Below are 18,288 nucleotides of genomic sequence, written 5' to 3'. Positions count from 1 at the left end.
TTCACTGGACAGAGCGCAGTTCCGATGGCTCCCGGACGATCAGGTTGAGATTCGGATGAAGGGGAAATGTCAAGTCATCGACCCAAAATTGGAATCAATCGAGGTTGCACTATTGCTGCATCGGAAAGTTTTGACGTCACCAGGAGCGTTCCTGGCACAGCCGAGAAGAAATTCCCCCAATGTCTAGTCCGCAATGATAATACCGCCAAAGCCCTCAACGAACACAAGACAACATGACCCACGACGAGAGGTTTGAAATGGGGAGCAAAGAAGAGAAAACAAATGCTCGGCCAAGCGAAGCAGGCGATCGTCCGGATCGAATTGCCGTTCGTGTCTGCAGCAGACACAGCAGCGGCAGCACACGGTTCCCAGTTTCCAGGATGCATCCGAACGTGGACGATGAACCGTTGCGAAATGCAAGAAACAAAAATCTCCGAACTGCGCTCGTCCTCGGGCAGCGGCCCTACCTGATTGCTGCATAACGGCTCGGCTTAGAAGTTGGCTGCTGCCTCGTGCTCAGAGTCGGCCGCGATGCTGACGCCCTCGACAGTTACAATATTTCCGGATTCACTCGTCACCCGAACGTCAACAGAGTCGGTTCCGAAGCCGCTCGGGTTCTCAAAGAAGTTGTACTGCTGGCGCGTCGTCGCCTGCCAGGTACTTCCACCGTCCGTGCTAACCTCCAGCGTCGATACGGGCTCGTTGTGGTTCAACACCTGCATGGAGAACCAGTGGGGCGATGTACCGGACTTGTTGTGCAGCTTGATGGGCGACGTGATGCCGCACTCGACGAACTCGTACGAAGTCGATATGATGCCGTCTGAAACGGAACCAAGCTTGGTGAAGGCGTCTTGGAAGAGATCGAGGTGGCCCTCGTCGCACTCGGGGCATTGGTCGACAATCATCGCCGTCAAGCTATTTCCGTTGGGGCCGGTGACCTTGACGCAAGCACCGCAGTGAGCGGCCGAATCCCAAACCTGGCCGGAGAAGGCGGTGCCGAACAGGCCCGAGGGGATGGTGTACGTCGAGAAGGAGCACATGCCACCGGAGGTGTTGCCGCCATAGAATGTCGACTTGCCCTGTTTAGTCTCGCCGCTGCTGATCGGTGTCGTGGATACGACCGGGGTTTTGACACTGCTCGACGATGGGGCGGCCTTCTCCCCCACGGGGGCCGAAGGCGGCGCGGGAGTGGTGACGGACGGCGACACCTGAACAGGGGTCTCGACGGGTGCTTCGACGGGGGTCTCGGACGGGGCCGACTGCTCGATCGGCGTCGGGCGGACGGGGGAAAGTGTCGGAACTGCGGATGTCGGACCGACAGTGAAGGTGATGACGGTCGTCGAGCGCGACTTCGCAGGGCAGGCCCTGATCGGTTTGGCGAAAGCCATGTGGGCGGCCGTGGCGGCCAGCAAAAGAATGTGATGTCTCATTGTGTCGAAGGCGATGAATGTAACGAGGTAACGCACGATGAGTTCCTGGTCAGGAAAGAACTACTGGTAGATGCAGGCTCGGACAGAGACGAGCTTAATGCCTTTGGGTAATGACAGAACAGCGGTCGGCAATATCAACAGGCGAAGGAGTGACGGGCCACGAGGGGGGCAATGACAGTTCCAGACCAGCGTGAATGAAGGAAAGGGGACGGAAAGATCAAACACAACAGGACGCAATGATCCTTTTAAGAGCAAGAGCAAGAGCAAGAGGCAAGAGACAGTCAGAGAGAGAGAAAGGGGGGAGAGAGGAGAGGAGAGCGGGCAGTTCCTTGTTTGTATTAATCTTAGTCAATCCTGCAGAATGACGGAAAGCGGACAGCACCACGATGAAAAACAACGCGCGCACACGCGCGAGTTCTCACTGTGCCGCCGCCATCCGTATCCTGCGCTCATAGGTTGGTCCTCGTTGTGGAATCCCACCTAGCCAGCAATTGCATGCGAGCCGCCGGAAGGCGATGGAGGCGACGCTGGACTCCCCTTCTCGCCGGCGCCGCGGTGCCGTGAACCGGCATGCCGGCTGCTTGTGGCGAGAGCGTGGCTCCATCGTCATCTAAAATCAACGGGGGTTTGAAACCAAGGATCCAGAGGGTGTGTGTGGGACAGGCACCTCGGGGTTCGTTCCTCTGCACGCCGGGCTAACGTCGAAACGGAACGAATGAGAAGGCGGCGACAAGACCAAGGCTGGAGCCCAGCCGCCTCCGCTGAGAGGTCTCGACTTCTTCGATTCCAGCGGCAGTGGACGGTGTTGACGACATCGGTCTAGGGCTCCAGTGTTTGTTTGCCCCTCCTTAGCCTGGCGTTGAACATGCTCAACATCGTGCGCTCGGTGTGCCATATACCGGCGATGACATGCCCCTCCCCCATCTACTCCGAACGGTATGTACGCAACGGTCCACCTATCCCTCTCTCTAACCTTCCCGGCTCTCCGACAATAATCCGATGAACATATAGCCAAAAGGGAGGACGGGAGCGTTACACGAAACAAGGCAGTAGCTATCGTCAAGGTTCGCTGGCTTGCCGGTTCATCCATTCAATCATCCACTAAGGAAAAAGTCATGATCTCACATCTTTACATGTTTCCATCATGAAACAGCGGTCACCCCTGAGTTAGGAGATTGGGGGTAAAGTGAGTTGTTTTCGTGTTTCCCTTTTCCCCGGGGCAGTAAACGATTCAACCAACCAGTTACACAGAGCGGTCGGGGACTTAATCAAACTAAGCATTGAGCAGAAAAAGTTTAAGAGGGCGGGGGGTCAAGAACAAGAGAGAGAGAGAGAGAGAGAGAGACGGTGGGACGAATGCAGGTCGGGAAGAGATGCATACACATCCATACCCCAATCATTGGGATGGAACTTCTGTCCCTCCCGCCCCGGCGTCTGTTCTGCTGGGCTGCCTCGCATGTTCGCTTTCGATCCTGTGATCTTTCCGAGCCGGGAGGAAATGGATTAGGCGTTAGAAAAGATAGAAGAAGGGGGGAAGATCATGGTACCTATCCATCACTCTCTTCTTTTCTCATCCTTCCCCCAGGGTCGGGCCAGTCGGCGCGGCGAGTGGAGTTCCCAATTCCCATCAACATCGTGGCATGTGGATACTGTCCCTGTGGGACCGGGGGACTTGCGGCAGGGATCATCTTGCGATCGGCTCCTCCCCCTTTCCCCTCCCACCTCGGCCTGACATGTTCTAGGCCTTTTCTAGCCCGGCTTGGGCAGCGGGTGTTCGCGTTGTCGAGCGATTCACAGAGTGGGCTTGCAATGGTATCTGGTGTTGAGAAGGTGTGACTTGACGGATGATGACTTGGAGAGAGGATCTTCGACGCCGAAGAATCTGCTCGGGATACCTGGGTGAGCTCGGGATACCTGGGTGAGCTGGAAATGTCGAAAACAAACCTTCTCAGGGGCTTGATATCTCTCGGACAACCTCCTCTAAAGTGCTCATTGTTTCTCGCGTGTCTCCACGAAGATGCATAGCTCCTTCCCCACTCTCAAGGTGAAACGGCCGCAGGCAACAGGTATTCGCGTCCTGGGCGACACGTAGTGTAGAATTCCTCGAGTCTATCTATTCTGAGTAGTGGTATTTCCGTCGAGGAGAGAAGGACGAAGAGAGAGTGTGTGCGTGCCACTGTTCCAACAAAAGCGCCCCCATGCCTCTCGCTTCAGAAGTATCTACTGATGAAAGTATTATACCCTGGTTGTGTAAAACAGAAACAGAAAACTGTGACCCGGCGCTGCATGGTCTAGAGAGAAAGACCATTACATACCCAAATATGAACGAACAACCACCGACCATCCCCAACACCCGCATTCGATGACGAACACATACAGCGTAAGCAGAGTCCCATTCCAATACCATATCGCTTTGAACAACAGCGGGAGGGAGGAGATAGAGAGACAAGTAAGTATATCGGCTTTGCTGCAAGCCCACAAATGAAAAGCACAAAAACATGACACAAGAAAACAGCCGTCCCAAAAGGAGAGACTCGGTGACGACCGACTGGTCCATACGTAACCGAAACGCCAAAATGCAGAGTAGGTGACACCAGAAGAGGCGAAAGAACAACCCTAGGTATCAATAGCCAAAACTATCATGCTGGTGGACGGGGCACCGTCCGGGATGATTGACAAACCAGGCCGAGATGCAAGACCGATGGAAACGGCAAAGGCATTCTAGACGCGCCATGGGGACGCCTACCTCGAACTCCTCAAGGCAGATGGTGCACTCGGCAGAGTCGACGCAGTCCTTCTCCGTTGCCACATAGGGAAACATGCCAGTCCGGCGTACGGCTAAAGGAGGCGGAGTCCCGACGGTATCCTGTGGCGTCTCACCCGTCGGCGTGCCGCTATATGTACTGTGGGCGGTGATGCAGGTGTTGATGTGCGTCTCTCGTACGGCCTCGAAGTTGGGCAGGCTGCGTGAGGGCAGCTCCCGGTGGCAAACGGGACACTCATCCTCCTCAGCGATCTGGGGCGGCGGCGGCGGCGGCAGTGCACGGTTATGGGCGGCCGATGATGAAGAAGACGGGCCAACGTCCAGCATAGACCGGTAACGGGATGAGCCCGGGTAGCCGGACGATGACGAAGGGTAGTACGTTGGAGGGGTCCCCGCCATGATCCGGTTTTGGGTAGACTGGTGATGTCCGCGAGAGCCTGAGGGCCCACCGGAGCCGGAATGCTGTCGGTCATTAGCCTCTATGTTGAGCCGGATAAGAACCGGGAGTGGACAATGCTGTGCTTACCGTGATGCTTCTAGACCGCGCGTAGGTCTCCGGGGAAGGACCCGACGTGAAGTAGCCCGAGAACCGATTGGGAGGGGGCGCGTTGCTGGACATTGTGCCGATGCTGCTTTGTGATCTGTAATGCGAGCCCCGGGGGGATAACTGTGACGGCGAGCCGAGCGGCTGATGAGGCGGCGTGGTGTTGGGGTCGGGGACACATGGGTTGCATAGACGAACTCGCTCTCCTCCACCAAGATTGCTGAAATCTGCATATCCTCCCTCACCACTGATGAGGGACGACGGGTATCTCTGGGCCGCGAGCCGCGGTTGTCCTGGCGGTTGTACAATATACTGATAAGGAATCGTGATTCGGTGAGGCGAGCAGGCGTTACACACGACTCTACCACATTTCCTACGTCGCGTTAGCATATGGCTTACATCGCTGCAAGAACAGCGCTGACCCACCTGCAGTGATGTTTTCTAACAAAAATGCTGAACTGTATGTGGCATATCGGACAGAGAGTAACCTCTGCGTCTGGCTGCCACCTTGGGTAGATAAACTCGGGAGGGCTGCTCCTCTCCTCAGAACTCTGCTGGGCCCGCGAGACGGGCGGAACAGCAGTTGAAGAGCTCGATCGTCTAGCTGGCGGCGGGGGCGGCGTCGTAGGGGGTCGACTCGATGACAAGGCTGGACGAAGAGACAAGTCGTGCAACGATACGTTTGCAGCTTGCGAGGTTGCCAAACTGGATGACCTTTCCGGCGGGACAAACTCTCCAGTGGGTTGCGCAGGTGTTGCGGTGGGTGGAAGAGGTTGGGAAGACTCTGAAAGTCGAGAGCTCAAAGGCGTTGGTGGTGCCGGTGCGGCTTCTTCGGGATCCTGAGACTCACCAGGCCCTTGAGTATCCCGTGCTGAGGTTGCCTGTGCTGAATTTGTTGGTTCTGTCGGTTGATCCGTAGTCGTCGGCTCGGGCACGGGCGCAAAGCTTGCTCTCGGTTCTGAAGTTACATCTGGCACGGCGGGCTCGATGGTTCGTAGCCTTGCACTCGAAGAAATTTCGATCGTGTCGTCTTCCATCTGAAGATGCACCGTTGGTTCGTCCTCCCCCGCATCGTCCTCCTCGGCTTCGTCGTCGGAGAGCTGTCTCTCCACGACGTGAGTAGGGCAGTCAAAGTATCGGGAGCACTCCATGTCGTGGTATCGGGCATTCCTCCAGCGACAGTCTCCTCTTTCTAGAGAGGTGCTTGAGGCATCACTCCCTATGTGGGAGCTGCCCGATATCGAGTCTCCTCCATCCTCGTACAAGCGGTTGGGATCGTCTAGGGAAGCTGGGGCAGCTCCACCGTCTGGACTCGCCATCTTAGAATGTTTGCATCGTCTCCGGTAACTCCGTCGGTGTGTCAGAAATCGTCAATATCGGGTGGTCTCGAACTTTAGCCTGCCGTTACGTGTTCTGCAGCAATCAGGTCGGTATCGTGGGCGAGTCGTGGGCGAACGACAGTCAGGCTGTTGGACAGTGATAAGTCAGCATGACGAAACAAGAGTCAATATCCGATCGTAGTGGGGTCGAGTGTTACCAGAACAAGGACAAAGAAGGCCGGCGACGGTCGGGTGCATTGAAGTCGCCCAAGATGAATCGTTGGTGTCGAGGCGAATACGGTGCAAGAATATGCACAAAGTCCTACCTAGGTGATGGAGCGAGTAGTATTTGGAGGGGCAGGTCGAGGCACACGAGCATGAGCACATGCACCTTTGGGAACCGTCTGCCGCCCTAGACGGACTCAGGAAGGTACCTCCCTAGGCAGGTAGGTCCATGGGCCGTTGCGGTGCTTATCACGGCCTAGGCCTTTCCTCGACGGGTCTTATCGCGCGATTGGCGCCAGCTGTGAAGTGTGGCGCGGGGAAGTATCCACTCTGATGGAGCATAGATCCGCCACGGTGGCTGGGGTCTCCCGACTTATACCTTGGGACCTTGTCGGAGTACGGATATGGCTTTTCACAACGCACAATACACGCGCTCAACAATGCGGCCTGTTCACGAGCAACTTCTTATTCTTCACGGGTGGGCTTACCCATAATATAAAGGGGGCTCTGATAGACACATTATGTGGCACTGGTCAAGACCCCTCTCTAGGTCGCTGCGTGGCCAACGCCATTGTCAACAGCCCATTCTTCATGTAAGAGCAACATATCATTTTGCCCTCCTTCGTTCTCCTTGTTATGGTGGTGAAATTTCCCACTGTAGCTGAGATTGGCTGTAGCATGATACGCCATTTTGCATGACATTCGACGAAAACATCTTTGTGAGCTCTCATCTCATTGCCCACGTGACACGTCCTGGGCCGTTACGCTTTTGAAGCCAATCATGCGACCCCTGAATGATCTTAATTGTAGTCTTGTTTTCTATCATCAAATACGTTACATTTTCAACGAAGTGCTGGAGGTTCGCTCGGATCTACTGAAAGTGGTTGCCTCACCTGTCGCTGGACACAATAGCCAACATAGATTGACGGTGTTCAAGTAGTGGTAGCCATGGCAAGACGCTTCTGCTGCTTGAAGGTAGCAGTGCTGTACTTCTCTCCAATATGGCTTTGCGTTAGCCAAATATGAAGCGAGATCCGGTAAGTGAGAACATCGTAGGCGAGTCGAAAAGTCACCATCGGCTAACCCTCTTGCGATCCGGAAGGAAGTTCGGGATGAGCTGCGTAGTGTGGCATTGTGCGGATTTGGAGTGGTAGGTTTATGGGGTGTTAAATGTATATAAGACTGAAGTCTTTTGAGGCAGGTATGCTTGGGAAGCATGGTTAATAGAAAGAAGTATTTAATAAGTGAGCATATCCGGGGGACGCCCTGGGCCACAGTAGCCAAGTGGATAACAAGGTATGAAAAGTCCTGGAGACCTTTCGTAAAGCACTCATTATCTGAGCCCTCGGGATTCGATTCTGGGTGCTTGAGCTTTTGTGTTTTGAGTTTTGTATCGCGATCTTCAAGATGGAAAATCAGCACCCACTTTGTTTGACTCCCCCTTCGTCCCCTCTTTCCCCTTGGTGATCGTGATGAGTTTAAGCGTATTTTTATGGACACAGATTTGGTGATCTAGGTTGTTGCCGTTGTCAGGGACGATGGTTGTTCGAGATGGATCCTAACCTGACGAGTGAATACGCTCGCTCTCACCAAAAACCACGCATCTGCTCACGACATCCCATGGGCACTGACCAACGCCTCAAAATACCCACGCACTCCCGACAGCGAGTGTATGCTAATGACCTCATGGGCTTAGGAGAATTTGATTTGTTTTTTCGACCATGAAAACAATTGCAAGAGAGCAGTTTCTCTCATTCACCGGCAGCATTGCAAACAGTTATTCTCGGAAACATGTAACAAAACTAGGCAGATCTATGCTTATCAAGAAGGTATCATCATTTCCCGTTGGGTATAATGCTCCCGGCATTCAATGCTGAATGCTGATGGTCAAAAAAAGGTATTTCGTGAACACTTTATATGAAATTGTAGCCAGCTTCATCCGCGGGGGCGGGGCGCGGATACCCGCATCTCTATTCCAACAACAAGCGACCCCCCACGGTCGAGACCTCATTTCGTGGACGGCTTCACATCACCCATCCCCACGCCGTAATCTTCCTTCAAAACCTGCCCAGCGACCTCGAGCGGCTCGCTCTCTTGTAGCACGTACAGCATCCTCGACCACTGCGTCTCGCTCACATTCTTCCACGCATGCATCGTGCCCCTTTGCACGCTCACGTCCCCCCTCCGCATTCTTCTCGTCTCCCCGGAATCCAGCTCTAGATCGACCTCCCCCTCGAGTACAACCCCGTAGTCAAGGCTCACGGTGCGGTGCATGGGCGACAAGGAGCTCGGCGGCATGTCGACGATGCGCACGACGCTGCCGCCAGGGATCACGATGCCCGGCGGGTTCGCGAGGCGCGTGGCGTAGGACTCGACATCCTTGTTGCCGGTGAGGGAGACAGGTGTCTGTTCGGTGGTGTAGCCGAGGTAGAATTTTACGTCACCTCCGACGGTTTGTTGGGGGATCTCGGTGGGGAGAGTGGTGTTGAAGATGGCTTTGCCGTCGGGGGCATGGTCTGTAATGAAGCGCTGAGGGCGGCGGAGGTCGCTGGAAGGAGTTGAAGAGGTCATCTTGGTTAATTGACAACGTGTGTGTGTGATTCCTGTTCCCGTGACTTTTCAAGTTTCAAATGCAAGGTTGTTGTAGCGTTTCTAGAGGCGCGTGTGAAGGGTGTAATTGGCAAACCTGTGTTGAGAAGGATGAAGCTCTGACGTGTACCAACACAAGACGACTGGCGTTCTTCTACTCCCTCGCCCAGAGCCCGCGAAGCTTACCAACCCCCGCAGCTTCTGAAACTCTTGCGGATTCACAGATTTCTTCACTTCCGCTACGTCTGTTGAAGCAAGGCAGCCAGTTGCCGGATCGGCATCCGTGGTCGTGTGGACGGACGGCACTCAGACTATCCGAGGTAGCTCGGAAGGTGGAGGCGGGGCCGTAGAGGAGAGCCCGGGTGGCGTGAGTGGATCGTGCGGGGATGGGTTGGGGGGGGGGCAAAGGGTGTCGGGCGGACGTCATGAAAGTGTATACAGTGAACTTGGCATGGCATTCCGGCAAATGGAGCCAATGGAGCATAGAAACTGGTATGGTTCTCCGCCTGTGTCACTCCGCCTTTCCATTACTTGCTAAAAGTGCGTGACTATGAACTACTATGTTGATATTCTGGTGTAATCCACTGGCCAAGTCTCGAAGTCGGTCGGGAGACAACTGACTTCATATTGGCACTCAAGATTCGTGGACAGCCATTCAGAGACGAAACCGTTGGACCGAGGCATTGAATTTTGCTTGGGATGCTAGAATTAGGGAACAAACACGCTGGGTCGAGCAACAGTTGATATACATTTCAAGTAGGACTGAATGTTCAACAAGTTTACACCGAATGCCACAATGAACACCAATTATGTACGCAATACAATGTTTCTCACACGTAGAGGACAGGTTGACATAACCAATACTAAAGATTTCCAAATTGAATCCATGCGCCCGTTACTCTATCCTTCGCGCCGCCGACACGTTGGGCACCCCCTTTCCCTCCACAACCTTGGCACCCGCGACCTTGTAGATGGGGATCTCGGCCAGGAACTTCGCGACGTGGTGCAGCGTCGGAAGCTTCTCCCAGTCGTGCCCCTCCATCTTGACAAAGACGTCAGACGACCTCGACACGGCGTGCACCGTGGCCGGAACATCCCGCGCCTCCTCCTCGTGCGGCACCACGCAGGCGTACTCGGCGTCGGCCTTGCCAGGCTCTCCGACCGATGGGATGTACCGGTAGGTAAGGATGCCGAAGTCCGCCTCGCCGCCAATGATGCCGTGCTCTGTGTCGGGGGTGTCTGGTTGGAGGTTCTTGAGCGTGATGTCTACGAACTTGGTGCCCCGCCACGACGCGCGCACGCGTGCCGCCGTGGCGTGGTGTTCGACGTCGATGTCACAGAAGAGCTTCGGCATGCCTAGCTCCTCGCGGCCCGAGACGATAGGGTCCGCGAGCGACTCGAAAAGCACGGCGAGATGGGTGCCGTTGATCGAGTTCCCGTCGTGCTTGACATACTCGATGCCGTGGATGTAGAGGCCCAGGTGGTTGTAGCCGCCACCACCAAGCCACGACATATTGTTGACCTGGGTGACGGAGAGGGAGGCGGTGCAGACGGTGCCAGGCTCCTTGAACCGGAAGGAGTCGGTTGGGAGAATCGTCTCGAGAAAGGTCCGCGACGTGAGAAACTTGACAGAGATAGTCTTGAAAGTACGGTCGAGCTCGGATGGCTGACGCCGGCCGTAGAAGTCTTGACGGGGGCCTGGGAAGGGACCGAACCCGATGGGCATGCGCCAGTAGAGATCTTTCTTCTTGGACCAGAGGTACTTGTTGAAAATCTTGGTTGCGTGATCGTGTTCATCGTGGCCGAAGTTGTAATTTGTGTAGTTCATCACTATAAGCATGTTAGTGTGGGTGTGTGTGTGTGTGAGAGCCAACTATAGCGATGGTAGGTTCGCTGGGTTGTCACCAACTCTGAATTGCGGGTGGCTGTCCAGGTATTCTATCCTTGCCAGCCTGGCGAGAGAACTCCTGGATTGTGTGTGCGCGCTCCATGCGGATCTTCTCGTAAAGTTGGAGCCGTTCCGTGACGTCCTCCGGAGACGTCCCCTTGGGCAGGACGATTGCCAACGCCGCGGCGTCTTCCATCGCCTGACCTGCTCCCTGTCCTTGATCTGCCTCTTTGTCAGTGCTCTGACATGGCCCTGAGACCATTGGTACCTACGAGGTGTGAATGGGTGGGCAGCATCGCCGAGTAAAGCCAGCTTGCCGTTCACCCACTTCGGCATGGCGTCCATGTCCAACAACTGCCAAACATTGACCTCGTCGGGGTGGACCTTTTTGATCAACTGCAAGACTGCAGGATCGAATTCCTGATACACCTTCAAAAGCTGTTCAATGGAACCCTTCTTGTTCCATTCTGGTATTTGTTAACATCTTGTCGTCCAGGGCTCGAGGGGCAAGAAACGTACCGTCTGTTGCGGTTGCATGCGACTCGGTATCGGGGTGAATGCACACAAAGTTCAAAAACTGGTTGTTGTTGCAAGGGTAGACGACGATACGCCTGTCCGTGTCGAACCATATGCCGAGAGAGTTCTCCTTGTCGACCAGGGGGGCGGTGACAGGATCCTTCAGAGCCGCTGCGCGCGGGATGAGGAAGCGAAACGCCGCCTTGCCCGAGCGCAGCAGCTTTTGGTCGTTGCCAGTGATGAGCCTCCTGACCTTGGACTAGATTTAATGAACACTAGTCAGTGTGTGGATTAGGGGGGTTTCCAACAAGGCATCGGGACTCACGTAAATGCCGTCGGCACCGAGAATGACGTCTGCTTGCACAGTTGTGCCATCCTCTAGATGCAACTCGCCCTTTTCAGGATTGGCACCAACAACCTTGGACCCAACGTGGACCTTGGCTGGGGGGCTGACGCCGTCGTCCTCGCCCGTGGCAACCTTCCGGATTTCGGAGTGCAGGTAGGCGCGGTGGACTAGCTGCCACGGGTGCTGCCACTGGCCCTGGGACTTTCTGACGTCGACGTCAAAGCCGCCCTGGTTGCGTAGGTTCCTCTCCTTGAAATGGTGTAAGGGGTTGGCGCCAAAGGCCTCGGCGTAGATGCCCCATCTCCTCAGAAGACCGTTGGCGTTGGGTGCCAGGTGCACAGCGGCGCCGGTCTCGTTTGCGAGCCTCGACTGCTCGTAGAGCTGCAATACATGGTGAGATTGGTATGGATGATTGGCCTGGTGGTCAGGAAACACAAGGGCCACATACATCTACGTGGTGGCCATGTCGACGTAACGCGATAGCAGCACTCAGACCTCCGATGCCTGCGCCGACAATGGCAATTTTGAGAGGTCGGGGATGGTCGTGGACCAAAGGAGTAGAGTGACCGCCACTGGGTTGGTGGGAATCGCCGTTGACCAACATGGTTGTGATGCTGAGAGGTTATCGACCTCGAGAGAAAAGACGAGAGAGAGGCGTTATAGAGAGTTGTGAAACACGTCGCCCTGACCTGATCTCCTGTAACAAGGAGTGAGGGCAAGGTTGGGCCTAGCAGAAGGCTTTAGAGGAGAAATGGAAGAGAACCGAGATATTAAAGCCGAAAGAAGACGAGGCAAAGTTGTCAACAGCAAAGTAAATCGCCAAAACGACGGGGAAACATCCTGTCAAGTATGCAAATAGGGCGACAAGCCCATGTGCCAGAGTTGCAGGCCGTCACCTCAAACGCTTCCCGCTCCGGCGAGCGCAATAGCTACGTATCGTATCGATCGCCGCTGTTCTTTGTTTACGTCGGCCCCTCCCACTCCTATGCTCCATCACGGGCATCATCGATGACTTGGCAGAGACCTCGGACTCTTTCAAGCCACCAGACCGTCAAACGACGAAGTTGCCGTTGGGGAGCGCAGTGCAAGTTCCACGCCCATCTACCTTTCCATTAGAGCATATTTGGAGAGGCTCGGGCTGATTGGAGGGATCTGGATCAGACCTCGCCTGCCTGCTGCCTCGCCCCCCCCGCATTTCGTGCCGGCGGGCGGGCGGGCGGGCGGAAGTATGGCGGGGGAGGTTAGATGGGGTTGCATCGGAGTGAGTTGACGAGAGCAAAAAAAGATCGGCTCAGTGGGGGTGGGGTCACATCATCCCCTCATCTGCGTCTGCCGCCTACAGGTAGGTATGTGTTGGGCTGTCCAGGGGTCTCGTCTCTGCGGCAGACGGGCCGCGGGAAGGTACAAGCTAGTGAAACACAACAAAATGTTCAAAACTGTCAGAATCGGAGCCCGCGTACTCCGTGCAACGTCCAGACTGCTGCCAGTACCTCGGATCTTCTTTTCTGAGTTCCATTATCAACCGCTCTGTCGCGATCGCCGACTAGTCCTTTTTTGCCACAGATCATGGCATGTGCGGGAGGTATGGCGATGAACTGAATGTCGTTGGACAGGTAATACTGACCGGTTCCCTCCCAAACATTCGTTTGCCTTTTTGCCGTTCTGTGGCTGAACAGACTGTAGCTCCGGCGGTTGTCAGGGCCCGCAAGCCTCTGTCCTGTCTTCGCCTGCCGCGTGTGGCCGGCCGGCCCCAAATCCCGACCTACCCCGCTCCGACCCCGCTCCGACCCCGGAACTCCGACCCTTTGCCGCCGTAACCTTCTCCCCTCAGAAGCAAACAAACACACACTTCCTAGACCACCACAACCTAAGTCCAAAACCGTTCACCACGCCTTTGTCTCCAATTTGATCTTCTCCAACCGAGTAGCGAAAGTGCAAACCAAAAGGAGAAAAAAAAGTGAGCTCCATGTCTCCCATCTTAACCGCCCTCGTCACGGCAGGCAGTGCAGGGCTCGGCGCCTCGACAGCCAAGCTCTTCGCCCGCAACAGCTATAACGTCGTCATCAACTACGCCAACGATGACGATCGTGCCGCCGCTCTGGTCCGCGAGCTCCGGTCCCTCTCCCCGCTGCCGGCGGACCAGCAGCGATTCGGCGCCGTCAAGGCAGACCTCTCCAACAGGCTCGAGACGCCCGAACTCGTCCGGCAGGCCGTCGAGGTGCTCGGAGGAACCGGCCTGGATGTCGTCTTCTCTAATGGCGGCTGGACGCGGCTACGCGACATCGCCGACCTCGACGACAACGTTGACGAGGACGACTGGGATCGCTGCTTCAACATGAACGTCAAGTCGCACTTGTTCCTCATGCACGCCGCGCGGCCATATCTGGACGAGGCCGAGGGCGCCTTCATCACCACTGCGTCGCTAGCCGGCGTCAAAGTCAGCGGGAGCTCCCTAGTACGCAACCTCCTCCCCCCTAACCCTCCAATCCACTGGAGCGACTGGGCCTGGCCCCTTCTGATGAGCTCTCCCCTTCCTTTTCCCAGGCCTATTCCGTGACCAAGGCAGCACAGCTACACCTCGTGAAGGGTCTGGCGATAGCAGCCGGCCCGAAGGTGAGAGTGAACAGCGTCTCTCCGGGTCTCATGTTAACGGTGGGCAATAGTCTCTCCTCTTCTCCCCTTTCACTTCCCCTTCTCCGTTCCCGTTCCCTACCATACTGCATATGAACCCTTCCAGAGATGACGAGACATTGACTCACTGGCCCCGTAACCAGGACTGGGGCCTGCAGTTCCCCGAGGAGAAGCAGCAGGCGGCGCGGGACAGAACGCCCCTCAAACGTCTCGCCACAGTCGAGGACGTGGCGGAACAAGTCCTGTGCTTCGCCCGTAGCAGGAGCGTCACCGGCGCCAACGCCGTCATTGACGGGGGCCTGAGCATATGAGCCAGACATACCAGGGATGAACGGACCGGCTGGCCAGCGTTCTTTTTTCCTTCTCGCCTTTTCCCTGCGGCGTTTGCTCCTCATCGACCTAGCCGCCTTTGGAGAGGGTCGACAGAGAGACAAGCACCATTTGTCTTACCAGTATCCGTATATGAGCAAGATTCCCAAGGCCAAGGAAATTTTTACTTGAGATTGGCCTTGTTCAAACCTCGAAAGGGGTCGGGGAATGGGGCAGATGCGAACTGCTTCGAAGCTGGGATTGGTGTCTATCTTCTCCCCCCACCTGGTGGTGTCGGGTAGGAGGGTCGTCCTCCCACATTCCGTAGGGTCGTGGGCGGGTGGCGCACGCAGACAGGATCCGGGACCGGGCAGAAATTCAAGCATGAAATGAACAAGGACGAGAACTTAAAGGTTGCCAAATCGCTGTCGTTTCCTCTCATAAAAAGCAGTCCGTTACATGTCCGCCATTACCGGAAACGCCATAACCTGTCATGCGTGTGCTTGCTTGATGGAAAAAAAGGAACAAATTTTCACCTGTTCACCGCCGGATCGTCTCATTCTCCAACCTCCCTGTCTTCGTTCCAATGGACATACCGGACGATCCGCCACTTCCACGACTCGTGTCGTATCGTCTTGCCCCAAACGAACAGTGGCACCCACAAGACCAGCACAGCGGATGCGATACCCGCCATGGCGCCGAAAGCGTTTTCGTAACCTGCCTCTTCGACCCAAGTGTTGGTGTAGAAGGACAACAGGAAGCCAAAGATTGCTACAGAAAAGGAACAGTCAGCCCATTTGTCGGCCACGGATGATCGGGCGAAAAGAATGCAAGGTTGCAAGGCCATGGCTTACACTTGAAGCCCATGACGGCCAGCGTGATCTCGCCCGCCACTGGCCGGTAGGCGTCAATCACGTATACAAGACAGATATTTGTCCCCTGAGATATCGAAAAGGTCACTGACGAGAGGCGGTTAAAAATGACCATGGAAAATAGTCAACATGGGGTAGGACCTACAAAGACCAATGCCGATAGTGGGACAGATCCAATGCAGCTGGTTCTCGATGCCGACGCCGTACAACACCAATGCCAGCGGCGTCGTGACCAGGCTAATGATCATGCCAGGAAGTCGCATCTCCGGATCCCGAATACCTCCATTTCGCCTGGTGAACCAGTCGGCAACCATGTCGCCCAGGTGGCCGCCGGCCGGAATTCCAAGAAGAGCACCGATAATACCAGCGATGAAACAGAGACCAATCTGCCAAGAATCGAAGCCATATGCTGTGTAGAATGCGGACCCCGCGTTTGAAGTCACGGCCACGAGGAAACCAACCGTCACAGCCTGCACTAGCGCCGCCCACAAAACAGGTGGGAGGATGATCAGGCCCAACGGCCGCAGGGCGAGCTTCAGCAGGCTCTCTTGCGTCAGGGTCTTGTTGAAAAGCTTCAGGGACGTTAGGTATGTTTGTTTCGCGGGTTCCGACGAATCCCTCGCGGGGCGGGAGAGCTCTGTCTCTGACCCCATGGACCCTGGCTTGCTCCCGCCCAGCGAGCCAAGGCGGTTCCAGGCGCTTGCATCGTCTCGCTCGTATGCTGTCTCGGGAAAAGTGAAGAAGGCGAGAAGAAGCACAGCTCCGACCAAGGCGGCAGAAACCTGGTAAATTACTCTCCAGTCATGGTTGATCGTGACAAGCCTGCCAGGAAACACGCGTTAGGAATATTGAAATCCTGTTAAGGGGGCGTCTATCGTTACTTACCCAGAAATGACCAGTCCGAAGCCAACTCCTGCCGAGAGGAACGCGGTGTACAACCTGTCATGGTGGTGTTAAAGATCTGCCGACCCGCAAATTGATCAGAACTTTCACCTACGCCATGATGGTTCCTCTTTCATGCAGAAAGAAGACATCGGCAATGGAGATAGGGGCAATGGTCTCCGCCGCCCCGGCTCCGAATCCCATCAGGATTCGACCAGCCAGGAAGCCGCCGTAGGTGTGGTCAAAAATGAGCCAGATCGTGCATGCAAAATAAATGGAGTAGCTCGCGATGTAGACTGGCCGCCGGCCGAACTTGTTGGCCATGGGCACCCAGAAGAAGTTGCCCACGCCCTGTAGCAGCGCCGTCGTCGTGAAGAAGTATGCAGTCTGTGCGATTGCCAGAGTGAGGACGTCGTTGTCGGTGGCCGCCGCGGGGAAGAACTCCAAAGCTGCCTCCAGCAACGCTATCGAGGGGCCTGCGACGAGGAGTTCGTTAGAAAATCATTTCGAACCCCAACTTGATGAGCCGACGTACCGGCTGCCAGAAAATTGCACATCATCATGGCGGTGCAAATCAACCCCGCCATGTAGTACTTGTGCCATTGTGGCCTGGAGGACCAGTCAGCAAATGAAAGAGCCCTCGAAGCTCGTCAGTCTGGGCCAGTGGACGTCTACCAGTTCAGGGGGTCATTCGGATCCGTGGATGGTGCTGGAATGAGGATGATCTCGTTCGTCTCGGGATGCCTCAGACGAACATTTCCCATCGTCCTCGCCCGTTTGCTCTCCTCCCGTGGATCTGTTGCGATCTGATCCATTATCGGATTGATCGTGTTCCTTTGGTTGTTCCTACCGGGACTTCGGAATGATGGTCTTTCTGTCTCGTTCGGGTTCTCTGGAAGGATATGGATCCCCTGAGCATTCACGTCACTCTTTTGCAACACGGATCAAGGGAGCTTGTCTGAGCCCGCCGGCCCGTCCAAGAAGTCGGGTGGTGCAAAGAGCGGCCGCCCCTCCCCCCTGCTTGGATAGGCGTCCCCAATCGATGGAACGGTCGAGCCCAGGCGTATCTGCCGCGTCGATCGATCAACGGTTTTTTTTTTTTTTGTTTTTTTTTTTTGGTTTTCTTTGTTTGTGTGCCTCAGAGGGGATAGCTAGATGGGTGCCCGTGGTGTATTGCTACCACCTAGCAACATGAAGAGAGAGACGGCAGAAAGTTTAAGCCTTACTGTCTCGGCAGGACGTTGATGATTCGTTTCTGCGGGGAAACATGAGGCTCCTTCAACAGTCCCAACCCAACGACTCGTCGGTGTGGCAGGAGGGAAGGAGACAGCAGGTCTGCTACTTGTGGTCGTCGGTGAATAAACGGCGAAGGAAAGCAGGTCTAGGATAGAGAGAGGAGAGTATCGATGCGACCACCAAGGCGAATGCGACGTCGCAGTTTTTGGAAAACGGCGATGAATCGCTTGGTCTCGATGGTCTTGCAGTAGGGGATGGCATAGAAGGGGAGCGCCGGAGCAGCGAGGGCAGCCAAACCCACCAGAAACACTGTATGGCACGTCCTCGAAGCAAAAACATGGATGGGGACAGGTGTGACAGGCCTACTCAGGAGATTGTTAGGCCACAACCCTGCTCACCGATGCAGCACACCAGATGAGGATAGGCTTGGCGGACGCTGTGGAAAGGGAAAGGGCAGGGATATAGCCGCAGCGCCCTCTGTCTTATCCGCGACCAAGGGTATGTTTTCCACTTCAAGGGGACAAGTTCCACCAACAAGCCTTTTGCCAAGCCATTGACTATGGGAGACCAAAACACGAGCAGAAAGAAAACCAATTGGTGGGTTCTTGTAGGAACAGGAACACTAGTGCGGCCGCCAACGAGGGAGGGGGGAAAGGCCAGATGACAGATGCGACAGCTCCGAGATGAGACGTACGTACGCAAGTGTTTGTCGTTGGCATAGCTCTCGCGTGTGTGAA

The 18,288-nt window shown here is 55.5% G+C and overlaps 6 protein-coding genes across 6 annotated transcripts; 1 reads left to right on the top strand and 5 right to left on the bottom strand.

Moving 5' to 3' along the window:
- Window positions 1-33: 33 nt before the first annotated feature.
- On the bottom strand, window positions 34-1,811 carry CDEST_02713 (Putative rlpA-like protein, double-psi beta-barrel). Its single transcript, XM_062918872.1, has one exon. The coding sequence runs from the start codon at window positions 1,428-1,430 to the stop codon at window positions 492-494; it is 939 nt and encodes a 312-aa protein (XP_062774923.1). The 5' UTR covers window positions 1,431-1,811; the 3' UTR covers window positions 34-491.
- A 1,683-nt stretch (window positions 1,812-3,494) lies between these two features.
- Window positions 3,495-6,457, bottom strand: CDEST_02712 (Putative FYVE zinc finger, Zinc finger, RING-type, Zinc finger, FYVE/PHD-type). The gene is made up of 4 exons (XM_062918871.1): window positions 6,276-6,457; window positions 5,165-6,204; window positions 4,721-5,111; window positions 3,495-4,656 (listed from the first exon to the last, which is right to left on the bottom strand). The coding sequence occupies exons 2-4, from the start codon at window positions 6,055-6,057 to the stop codon at window positions 4,054-4,056; spliced, it is 1,887 nt and encodes a 628-aa protein (XP_062774922.1). The 5' UTR covers window positions 6,058-6,204; window positions 6,276-6,457; the 3' UTR covers window positions 3,495-4,053.
- A 1,728-nt stretch (window positions 6,458-8,185) lies between these two features.
- Window positions 8,186-8,994, bottom strand: CDEST_02711 (Putative oryzine biosynthesis cluster protein J/Cupin-domain-containing oxidoreductase virC). The gene has a single exon (XM_062918870.1). The coding sequence runs from the start codon at window positions 8,851-8,853 to the stop codon at window positions 8,290-8,292; it is 564 nt and encodes a 187-aa protein (XP_062774921.1). The 5' UTR covers window positions 8,854-8,994; the 3' UTR covers window positions 8,186-8,289.
- Window positions 8,995-9,429: 435 nt separating this feature from the next.
- CDEST_02710 (Putative FAD-binding domain, acetoacetate decarboxylase, FAD/NAD(P)-binding domain superfamily) lies at window positions 9,430-12,695 on the bottom strand. Its single transcript, XM_062918869.1, has 6 exons — window positions 12,070-12,695; window positions 11,601-12,002; window positions 11,279-11,534; window positions 11,032-11,226; window positions 10,781-10,981; window positions 9,430-10,701 (listed from the first exon to the last, which is right to left on the bottom strand). Exons 1-6 carry the CDS (start codon window positions 12,223-12,225, stop codon window positions 9,767-9,769), a joined length of 2,145 nt encoding a protein of 714 aa, XP_062774920.1. The 5' UTR covers window positions 12,226-12,695; the 3' UTR covers window positions 9,430-9,766.
- Window positions 12,696-13,111: 416 nt separating this feature from the next.
- Window positions 13,112-15,004, top strand: CDEST_02709 (Putative short-chain dehydrogenase/reductase SDR, NAD(P)-binding domain superfamily). Its single transcript, XM_062918868.1, has 4 exons — window positions 13,112-13,234; window positions 13,305-14,076; window positions 14,166-14,273; window positions 14,396-15,004. The coding sequence occupies exons 2-4, from the start codon at window positions 13,588-13,590 to the stop codon at window positions 14,561-14,563; spliced, it is 765 nt and encodes a 254-aa protein (XP_062774919.1). The 5' UTR covers window positions 13,112-13,234; window positions 13,305-13,587; the 3' UTR covers window positions 14,564-15,004.
- A 1-nt stretch (window position 15,005) lies between these two features.
- Window positions 15,006-17,818, bottom strand: CDEST_02708 (Putative major facilitator superfamily, MFS transporter superfamily). The gene is made up of 7 exons (XM_062918867.1): window positions 16,991-17,818; window positions 16,851-16,924; window positions 16,431-16,791; window positions 16,319-16,372; window positions 15,579-16,255; window positions 15,416-15,520; window positions 15,006-15,332 (listed from the first exon to the last, which is right to left on the bottom strand). Exons 1-7 carry the CDS (start codon window positions 17,128-17,130, stop codon window positions 15,118-15,120), a joined length of 1,626 nt encoding a protein of 541 aa, XP_062774918.1. The 5' UTR covers window positions 17,131-17,818; the 3' UTR covers window positions 15,006-15,117.
- Between the last annotated feature and the right edge of the window lie 470 nt (window positions 17,819-18,288).

This window comes from Colletotrichum destructivum, chromosome 2 (assembly GCF_034447905.1).
Source record: "Colletotrichum destructivum chromosome 2, complete sequence".
Lineage (NCBI taxonomy): Eukaryota > Fungi > Ascomycota > Sordariomycetes > Glomerellales > Glomerellaceae > Colletotrichum > Colletotrichum destructivum.
This window is presented reverse-complemented; position numbering and strand designations above follow the sequence as displayed.

What these genes read in the sequence shown, in the direction of transcription:
- CDEST_02713 (XM_062918872.1), bottom strand. Translation starts at nt 1,430, where the DNA reads ATGAGACATCACATTCTTTTGCTGGCCGCCACGGCCGCCCACATGGCT.
- CDEST_02712 (XM_062918871.1), bottom strand. Translation starts at nt 6,057, where the DNA reads ATGGCGAGTCCAGACGGTGGAGCTGCCCCAGCTTCCCTAGACGATCCC. An exon ending in GTTAGAAAACATCACTGCAG is followed by an intron (nt 5,112 to 5,164) that starts GTGGGTCAGCGC and finishes AACGCGACGTAG; the next exon opens with GAAATGTGGTAGAGTCGTGT. An exon ending in CGCGGTCTAGAAGCATCACG is followed by an intron (nt 4,657 to 4,720) that starts GTAAGCACAGCA and finishes AATGACCGACAG; the next exon opens with CATTCCGGCTCCGGTGGGCC.
- CDEST_02711 (XM_062918870.1), bottom strand. Translation starts at nt 8,853, where the DNA reads ATGACCTCTTCAACTCCTTCCAGCGACCTCCGCCGCCCTCAGCGCTTC.
- CDEST_02710 (XM_062918869.1), bottom strand. Translation starts at nt 12,225, where the DNA reads ATGTTGGTCAACGGCGATTCCCACCAACCCAGTGGCGGTCACTCTACT. An exon ending in TCGGTGCCGACGGCATTTAC is followed by an intron (nt 11,535 to 11,600) that starts GTGAGTCCCGAT and finishes CATTAAATCTAG; the next exon opens with TCCAAGGTCAGGAGGCTCAT. An exon ending in GCATGCAACCGCAACAGACG is followed by an intron (nt 11,227 to 11,278) that starts GTACGTTTCTTG and finishes AACAAATACCAG; the next exon opens with AATGGAACAAGAAGGGTTCC.
- CDEST_02709 (XM_062918868.1), top strand. Translation starts at nt 13,588, where the DNA reads ATGTCTCCCATCTTAACCGCCCTCGTCACGGCAGGCAGTGCAGGGCTC. An exon ending in AAGTCAGCGGGAGCTCCCTA is followed by an intron (nt 14,077 to 14,165) that starts GTACGCAACCTC and finishes TCCTTTTCCCAG; the next exon opens with GCCTATTCCGTGACCAAGGC. An exon ending in CTCCGGGTCTCATGTTAACG is followed by an intron (nt 14,274 to 14,395) that starts GTGGGCAATAGT and finishes CCCCGTAACCAG; the next exon opens with GACTGGGGCCTGCAGTTCCC.
- CDEST_02708 (XM_062918867.1), bottom strand. Translation starts at nt 17,130, where the DNA reads ATGGATCAGATCGCAACAGATCCACGGGAGGAGAGCAAACGGGCGAGG. An exon ending in CCGAATGACCCCCTGAACTG is followed by an intron (nt 16,925 to 16,990) that starts GTAGACGTCCAC and finishes CTGGTCCTCCAG; the next exon opens with GCCACAATGGCACAAGTACT. An exon ending in GTGCAATTTTCTGGCAGCCG is followed by an intron (nt 16,792 to 16,850) that starts GTACGTCGGCTC and finishes TCCTCGTCGCAG; the next exon opens with GCCCCTCGATAGCGTTGCTG.